Below are 9,831 nucleotides of genomic sequence, written 5' to 3' on the forward strand. Positions count from 1 at the left end.
TTAAGCACGCTAAATAGTTTTTCGACGGCGAGTTTATTCTCAGCTTGTGCACAACTTGATTCGATGACAGGGCACGGTATTTGCGGCGAAATCAATTTAAATGGCGAAAAGTGGAACGTCTGGAAGGATCGAAGGTATTTTGAGAACCTGAATAGCGCGATTCGGACGAGGCGGAAACTCGGCGGCGAGAAATGGAGGGTGGCGACGTGTCCTGTCGAGTGTTTTCGCAAGGCGGGAGTCGAACCCTTGGAAAAACAGACGCTAAATTGAAAGTGTCGTGCTGCAAGAACGCGAGGCTGCCTCTTTTCCATCTATTCACGTGACATTATCGCCGTGACGTTTCCCCGCGAGCTTCTTCGTCGCATAAATTTGCAAATTATATGACATTTAGCGTTGCTCCAAATAGACGATGAAATTACTAAAATTGGCGCTTGAAAAAAAAAATAAGACTGCATTCGTTCGATTATTTGAGTGGAACATCGAGAGATCGTTATTTTTATTTCAGTAAAATATAATATAATGAAGCTTTTAAACTACACCATTAAAATTAAAGCTCGACGATGGACATGTCGTTTTCAATTCGCGTTTACTCGAAGTACAGAATTAAATTATTTTTTAGTTGAAACATCTCGTAGAACTTTGTTCAATTCTTTTTTTTCTATAGCTCTAAAGCACTTTAACAGAACTGTAAACTGCATCGTACGACAAAAAGGCATAGAGAATATTTCACAATTAAATTTCACAAGTAACAATGACATTTTCGAATTCAGCCTGATTGTAGTTGCTTAAAAAAAAAACTTTATGATTTGAAGGTAGAAATCTCCGTTACACAATGACGCTTATCAAATTTTTTTTTCTTTTTCTAAGAGCGCGGTATCTCAATCACAAGGCCACGTCAGCGACTATTCTTATCACTGTCACCCTAACATCTTCGACACTTCCTCAACCTTCGGCCGAGGCACCGCGCGCATGCAACTATCACTCGCCGCCTCCGTTTCCGCTCTTCCGGACAAGGGTCCACCGAGATCACCACCTTAATCCTCGTACTCGTGGATCCGCCTGGCGTCGCGAAAAGTATCCGACGGCCGATGGCCGCGGAAAAATTCCGCATCGCGGCGTACGCGGCACGACCGAAAGCGGCTAGCCCTCCCGGGCCCTTGCGCGAGATAACGTGGGCGGCTGTTGCGCGTGGAGCCGCGTCTATTGGCGGAAATCCGTTCAGGGCGGTAATTCATTCGCGCCTCCACCGCTCTGAAGCAGATTGGTTTCCGTGACGTAGGCGGAGACCCGCGTGGACACGCGTACGCCCGGCCAATCGCGGCGCCCGGCGCGTAGGGAAGCCTCGTGATTTTTCGAAGGCGCGCGAACGGCGCAGCCGTCCTCGGGCCGCACCGAGCACTCCGATCCGCGCGCGACGCCGAGCTCTCAGTGTGTTTTTACTCGGGGTTGAGTAAACTCCGGCCTGTTGTGTATCATAATACCGTGGCGTGCACACGCGGGTGCTAACGGGGTTAGCGTTGCGTCCTCGCGGCCGAGTCGTGCCGCTCGACCGACTGTACCTTCGCCTCCTGTCTTCGCCGCGACCTCGCACCGCCCGTCCGTCTTTCCGTATCTAAGATGAGATTTTCGGGATACGGTCAACAAAACACCGTCGCGCAATAGCGGGCTGCGGGCGCAGACTTTATGAGCGACGACGCTTTTCAGGATAACGGCGCAATTCGCTCGTCGCGGATATATTCCGGAAAACGTAGATACTTTGATTCGCAGGAGGATAGTGACGTAGGCGCCTTTGTGTGACGAGGCGATGGATAAGTGATAGTGCAAACGGAAGTTTCCCCCGCGCGGACGACAATTCGTAAAAACTCGAGACGATTCCCAGCCGTCGAAGTTATTTAAATTAATATTTATCGAGCAAGTGATACTAGTGGAACTGGCACGGCGAATAGAGAGCTAAACATATTAATAATTTAAGTAGACAAACAACTCGGCGAAGCATTACTCATAGGACGAACGTATTTACAAATTTGAAAAGGAAACGGTAACAACACTTTTCAAAGTGTACTGTGAGGGTAGCCTACAAAAGTGGCTCATCATCAAAATAAGAAGAGAAGCAACCGCTACCCAACCCAGGCGCCGCCTGATCAAGAGAAAACACTTCGAGGCGTAAAGTGATGAACGGATAGTGGTCGAGAGGCTGCGTAAAATAAAAGGCAAGTGCTTTTTCCGAGCGAGACTCGCCGGCGTTCGAGCGAGAAAGATACTATTCGCGCGGATCAAGGAAACCGTCTTCGAGGAACATGTATTTTGCAGGACTCCCGGCGTTGTCTTAGAGAAAGTGGTTCGAGTTCGATCGAGAGGTTTGTTCGCGAGCATCGTCTGGACACCGGGAGCGGGTGCGCGAAGATGCACACGCTCTTCGGCGAACAGAATGCGTATTATCGGCACGCGGCGACGGTGCCGATGAGCATGGGCGCCCCGTCCTATCCAACGGTGGGCGCGCCTGGGAGCTACTACGAGCAGTATCGATACGGCGGCTATGCGACGGCCACGGGCTACCCGGTCTCGGGGATCGGCCAGCAGCACATTCATCACGCTGGGAAGGATATGGTAAAACCGCCGTACTCGTACATCGCCCTGATCGCTATGGCGATCCAGAACGCCCCGGACAAGAAGATCACGCTGAACGGCATCTACCAGTTCATCATGGACCGATTCCCGTACTACCGCGAGAACAAGCAGGGCTGGCAGAACTCGATCCGGCACAACCTCAGCCTGAACGAGTGCTTCGTGAAGGTGCCGCGGGACGACAAGAAGCCCGGCAAGGGCAGCTACTGGTCCCTGGACCCGGACAGCTACAACATGTTCGACAACGGCTCGTACTTGAGACGGCGCAGGCGTTTCAAGAAGAAAGACGCGCTGAAGGAAAAGGAAGAGGCGCTGAAGCGGCAGGGGATCCTGCCGGAGAAACGGCAGGACGACGCAAAGTCCGGCGGCGGGCAGGTTTCGCTGCCGCCGCCGTCAGACGCGCCGACGAAGAAGCTGTGCGGCCTGGAGACGGCCACGGGTCTGTGCAAGCCCAAGCGGGAGCCGGTCAACGACAACCACTGCATGGCAGCGGCAGCCGCGGCGGCCGCGGCGGTTCAGGCGAGCAAGTACGGCCTGCACAGCCCGATCCAGGAAGACAAGGCGACAACGGCGACGGTGGCACCCGGGCAGAGCGTGATCCAGACCGCCTTGAGCCACCAAGTGCATCAGGCGCATCAGGTCCACCAGGAGTCGATCCAGGACGTGGCGATGGCTGGCTTGGATCCGGCGAGCTTCAGCGTCGACGCCCTGATGACCACGCGGGAGAACAGCGCCAGCTTGATGGCGCGCGACAACCAGCACCACCCGCACCATCCTCACGGGCTTCAGCATCCGCACTCGATCATGAGCAGCAGGGAGTCGATGGGCAGCGGGCCCGGCGGCGGCAGGGACCTGTCGTCCGCGGGCACCCCGACGACCACCACGACCGCCGCGGTGGCCGCGATGATGGCCACCAGCGGGTACGGGCACACCAGCACCGTTTCCAGAGGTAACGCCTCGCCCCCCGGGACTATGTACACGCCGTACTGCGCGCCGCCGTCCGCCGGCTACTCTATCATGGATCACGAGTACAACACGGCGCGGAATCATGCGAGCAACGTGGGCCACTCGCAGTGGTACCAGGATGCCAGCCCCGACACGGCGATCTATCAGGATACTCAGTCCCCGAGCTGCCAGCTTTACAGGTACGACTACTGGTATCGGAATTAATCCAGAAACTGTTTTCTATCGGCCGACGTTCACGCCTGTCTTGGAAATCGAATACAGAACACGACTGTGAATGCGATGGAATTGTATGATGGATAATAAAGATTGTTTTCATACTTTGTGCTTGACTGCAATTTTCAGTTTTTTTTTTTGTTCTTTTTTTTGAGTGTGTGTGTGTGTGTGTGTGTGTTACCCGTACTTCGATTGCATTATTAAATTTAAAATTAAACTCGTTTAATGATTACGTATCCCTTTCGTTAAATATAAATCATCATTCTGAATTCCTTTTTTGTGTCGAACGTATCATTTTAAGATAAGACGAGATCGAGGAAGCGTTTAATCCGGTTGAGATTAATAAACTGTGCGCCGAGCAAAAGCGAGTGACTGCACGAGAAGTTAAAACCGATTTCAAGAAGCGGCGCGTTTCCTCGTGCAGATTAGATGTTCCTTTCTTTCAAATTGTAGACAATAGAAAGAAAGAAAGAAAGAAAAAAAAAAAAAAGAAAGAAAGAAAAAAAAAGATAACGCCAATAGAGAATAGCTTTTTAGAATTTAATCTAATCTGCTTTAGATCCAGCCCGCCGACGCCGCTGTCAACGGGAGCAGCGCCTTCGCCGCCGCTGTACCACAGATATTATCAAGACTGCAACGCCGTCAACACCAGCGGAAATCTGCCGATTACGCTGCAGAAGTACTGAGAGTATCGGAATTCAAGGTCCCACCAGCGGAACCTTGAAGAGCACCACGGCGACCACTACGACTCGGGCTTAATTTACGTGAAGCAGGAGTGGATTCCTACGACGGACGAGCTCGCCAAGGAGTGGAATTAGAAGGGTCGTAACGTACTCCGGTAAAAAGTTTGGTTTTACCGTATCGAATCGTACTTTTACGTCGACGAGCGCAAAGCGGGCGATTAGCCGGCCCGACGATTGGCGCAACGAATCGTGAATGTGTCTCCTAGGGCGTCGCCGACGACCCTCGGACTGGATCTCTAATGACTTCAGTCGAGATGTCTTGAAAAAGTAGGAGAAACTAAACGAACAACGCGATACCGGGTCTTCGTTATTCTGCATCGTGTGACACGCGTCGTCACTCGCTCGTTATTCGCGAGAAACGTTCTCGTTCGATAAATGGTAAACTTTTCGGCGTCGAAAATTCGTTTGATTATAAACAAGATATTCGCGGGGTAAAAGTTTAGTCGTGAGACTCCGAGGACCGCGAAGTAATTGAAATTTATAGAATCTTAGCGCGCGACGTTAGAAAAGGAAAATAAAATTGTTTTTAGTTGTCAAATTCGAGGTGATTCTCGAGCTCGTAATTTTGAGGGAAAAATTTTCTTATCTTCGCGCGAGTGAGAAGTACGTTTGCCGTTTTCAACAGCAAAGCTTGCAAAGCTTGCAAAGCTCGACGGTCGAGCGAGGCGTCTTCTTCGACCAGAAGCGTCGGCTTTAATGAATGAATAATGAGACGTGAGTAAACCGTCGCGACGGTCCGGTCGCTGACCTACCTGACTTCTTTTTCCGCGGCCGTTGCCGTTTTTCGCGTTCATCTGTGCAAACTGTTGAGTCGCGCGCGAGAAATATCGGCCGGCTTCTGCTGCGCGTCTGCCTCCGATAACGATAAGGCTCTCGCGGCCAGAATCACACGGCTCGAACTACGAATTCGCATTATTCCCGATATTTTACAAATGCGGCCGCGTTTATGCGCACCTTTCGCCAGAGTGCCCTTGGAACGGGCTGAAAAAGTTATTGTTTACTTTGCCCGGCGTGTTCCGCATCGAGTATTTTTCGATCCAAAAATGTTCATTTTTTTTCTCCTTTTTTTTTTTTTTGCACAACGGCCGTGATTATTTTCGAGCAGGCAGCCCCAGAATTTTCGCATTTAACGCCGACGCCGTCAGACAAACCAATGAACGAGTTGCAGCTTCGGGGAACAAACGGGCACACACACACGCACACATACATACACAAAAGTTGTTTTATCGCAAATAGAAACTGACGTTTTGATATATTTTGGAACGTGGAATCTGCGCGGTTCTCTCTATTAACGTTTAATAGCGACTTACACTATTTCTAGCGACCACTTCGGCAATGCGTAACACGACTTCCTATACTGATTTATGGAGTTGCTTGCTTCGACGGTGAACGTAGGCTCGCGATCGAATTAGGATCCCGAATTAGGAAGGTCTCAGGCGCGACGGAAACCGCGAAGGTGACGAAACGTCGTGGTTCCCAGGCGTCGTCCCGACAGAAATACGAAACCAGCGCGAAAATGTACATAGCGTGGAGAAGAGTCGATTGCAATTCTCTAAGTTCTCGATGTTGACGATTGAAATTTATTGCGCTTCAAGTCCTCGTTTCCGGAGGCGCGTTTCGAAAAGCTGCCACGACGACGGCGGGCGGCGAGTATTGTAAAAAAAAAAAAAAAAAAAGGAAATAATAGCTTTAGCCATTAGTGAGATACATTGTACTTTCTTCGCAAAGTTGCATCGCGTCCTTGTGCATTTAATCACGTGATAATGACCTCCCTCCCTCCCCCTGCCCCCCTCGGTGCCGATGATTCGTGCGGCATTCGACGAAAAGAGAAGGAAACACGCGGAAGGTGCATTCGCGCACGCCGAATCCTTCCGCCGAATATACATAGGTATGTATTTATTGAAGTCCACAAAACACGGATCGTGTGAATAATGATTAGCGTTGATAATGCTCGAATCTGCGTGTATATTATTACGAAGAAGCAAAAAAAGTGGCGGCAGCGTAGGTAGAAATAAATAAAAAAAAAAAGGAAAAAAAAAAGAAAAAAAAAATATAACAAATCTATATGTATACATATACGATATCTATATGTGTATATATGACGCGCGTGTATGTTACCTACACAAGCGAAACATATTGATATTAATATTATTATTAGTACACTATTACGTATCATTACGTAAAAAAAAAAAAAAAAAAAAAAAACACACATACGTAATAAACCTGGATAAAAATCTCAAGATCATGCTCTGATGTTTCGCCCGTGTTTCTCACATATCCCGCCACGAGATCCAGCCCCTCGTTCGCGTGCGCACCACCCCCCGGATCCCTCCTCTTCGCCTGCTCGCGAAAGTATTATCAGTGAAAACGCCCCTGCCGGAATGTTTGTCGCATACGCGTTTCCGCGTACCGGAACGCGAAATATGTTTTTACATTTGTACTTACCGCGGCGGAAATATTGACTGCCGCGCTGTGAAAATACGCTAAGCAGACGTGAAAATAACTGTGTTTAATTGCCGCGGACAATTTCGTTCGAGAGCGTTTATCGCTTTATATTCATATTTATTATTTAATTTAATGTTTGCGCGCTTCGAAAAACAGCCCCGGCGTGAAAAAAAAGAACGGAGGTAAATTACTGTAAATGCCGAAACGGAGCTCGCGTAATATCCGTTAAATCATTTTATTCCTCGCGGTGTCCCTTTTTTTTTTCTTTTGCGTGTTTTTCCGCGATGCGGTGAAAATATGTCAGACCACCTGCGTGTTCGCTATACATTTTCCGACGCATAATTCTACGTAGTTAATTCCTCGCATTAATCCCCGTATTTACGTTCTTTATGATGAACGAGCTGGCCTAGACGTTTCCGCGTTAAATCCGCGGCGAAGATCGTTGGCGGCGGAACGCGACAGCGCCGGAGGTTCGCGGAAATCCTCGATAGATTAATGTCGCGTCTCGTAACACGAGAGCGGAAACGTTTATGCCGCGCCGGCCAAACCGAATCGGCATACCGTTCTTTTTCCGCGCCGCCGGGATTTACGGCGCGATCGCGCGGATCTCGCGCGCATCCGCTCGATTCATCCGACGTGTTCCCGATCTATGTTGCTCGACGATTAATTTCGGTAACGACCCGAGGATCCGTTATCCCGCCGATGACGGAGGCGCCTCCGCGATATCGTGAGCCGTTCCCCGAAATACTTACGTCGTCCCCGTGACCGTAATTACGTTTACGGAACCCGAGACGACGACCGGCCGTGGAGACTAGTGCAAAAGGACAACGAGGAAAAAGGAAAATGCGACATGTCTCACGTCCCTTCAACCGATTAGCCGTGTCCTTCTGGGATCCCGCATAAGTCGGATTCACGAAGAAAACAACAGTCTAAGTTGACTGACGGGCAAAGCGATGATTGAAGAGGTCCGGGCGATTCAAGACTTCCCGGTCGAGCCCGCAAAATACTCCGTTCAGGTCAGAAAAAAAAAAATTCGCCGGTGGAAAAGTTTCTTGCCTCGAGGCGCAAAATTGCATCGAGAAAAAACGTCGTCTTCTCGAAATGGTGTCAACGTCTCACGCTGTAACTGAAGCGACGTGGAGTTTCGTAAACTGGATTTTCGCCGTCGGAATTGTTCGCGAGAACACAAGACGTGAATTCGTGAATTTATTAACGCGGAGCCACGCGTGGTTTTTTTTTTTTCTTCTTTTTTTTTTGTAGCCAGTAAAGAGAGCGGCTTTCGAGCGAGAGGACCGAATTGACCTAGCCTCGAGAGAAGGACTTTGGGATCCCGGCGATACGCAGGCAATAGGTGCATACACTTTCGGCAAACGGATTTTGCGGGTCCCGATGGAAACCTTGTTCCAAGATCCGTCTGCTTTGTCCGGGGCACGTGTTCCGGCAGATGCGGCTAAGTCCAGCCCGGGGCGAGAGAGGCACCAACCCCGGGCTGCAGAATGTAATTTTAAACGAATCCGCGGCTACTCTGCAGACGAACCTCGCCCGTTCCGAAGCTTGTGCAACCTCGTGGGAACTTATCACGTTAATATAGCTCGCAATTAACGTTCGGATTAACAGCAGCTTCTGGATATTTTTTTCCTTCCGTTCGCATTTATTTACGTAGGCATTTAATAAAATGATATGTTAATATTTAAAAGAGTTAATTATCGTAATATGTACGCACGTGATGTTTTATTGAATACGATTAATTAATTTGTCTTGTTCAGAATTGTACGTAAGATTATATCTTGGACTGTACAGCGTTCAGTCAATCGATGTAGATAAATACGTGAAAAGGTGCATATATTTATTGCACGTACGTCCGTCGTATTTACGCATCCCGGTAAATTAGTGTCGACGAGCGAGAACAAGAGAGAGAGAAAGAGAGAGAGAGAACCATGTAAAGAGCTGTTTGCACTACGCGTAAACGCCCGTGCCATTATTGGCTTTCCAATAATCCAGGCAAACACACAAATTCATCCAGCCGCGCTAAGAACCGCGATTCGAGGGTGAGAAAGTCAATGCAGCAGCCCCTCTCGTCCTTTATCTCCACGGCAAACATTTCACGTTATCCATCCGATGTTGTTCGCGCGACGTCACTTCTCGTTCGGCGGAACAAAAGTTGCGACGTAGATTGAGAATCTAATTTTCAAATTAATATTAAAATTTTATTTTTTTTTTTAATAGTCACGAGAGATTTTTGCGAAAAATAACACGGACGATAATACGTATAAAAGTTTCGTACGTTTTAAAATTCTGAAAAATTAGAGAGAAGAATACAAAAAAAAAAATGCTACAATATTGAAAATGTCATGTGAAATCGATATAATAGTACAACTAGTATTATTTTATTTTATTTTATTTTATTTTATTCTATTTTTTCGTTCTTTTAAAGTTGTAGTAAAAACGAGCGGCGAACTGAACGCCGAGTGTCAAAGGATTGAAATGCTAAACACATGGTGGCAATCAAAAGGACACGATCTGGTCAGAAAAGCGTTTTTCAGAAAGTTGGAGCGTAAAATCTGCTTCCTACACATGTGCACTGTAAACACAGACGGAAAAATTGCTTTGAATATTTCGGTGTTACATGACGAGACAGAAATATGGAAACAGCACTTCGGGGGGGAAGGGGGAGGGCTTACGTATTTCTTTAAATCTACCGCGTTTCGTAAATCTTATTTCGTCACAATTATATTCTCAATTAATTTCGTAAAAGTTCTATAAATCAAAGAACTTTCAAGCTGCCCATATTTTATAATTTAAACACGACGATCTAATTCTCTCTCCCGGCAATTATTTT

At 48.1% G+C, this 9,831-nt stretch overlaps 1 protein-coding gene across 1 annotated transcript; it reads left to right on the forward strand.

The window, feature by feature from the left end:
* Positions 1-1,378: 1,378 nt before the first annotated feature.
* Croc (forkhead box protein crocodile) lies at positions 1,379-6,607 on the forward strand. The gene is made up of 2 exons (XM_070672977.1): positions 1,379-3,770; positions 4,364-6,607. Exons 1-2 carry the CDS (start codon positions 2,404-2,406, stop codon positions 4,488-4,490), a joined length of 1,494 nt encoding a protein of 497 aa, XP_070529078.1. The 5' UTR covers positions 1,379-2,403; the 3' UTR covers positions 4,491-6,607.
* The last annotated feature ends 3,224 nt before the right edge of the window (positions 6,608-9,831 follow it).

This window comes from Cardiocondyla obscurior, linkage group LG27 (assembly GCF_019399895.1).
Source record: "Cardiocondyla obscurior isolate alpha-2009 linkage group LG27, Cobs3.1, whole genome shotgun sequence".
Lineage (NCBI taxonomy): Eukaryota > Metazoa > Arthropoda > Insecta > Hymenoptera > Formicidae > Cardiocondyla > Cardiocondyla obscurior.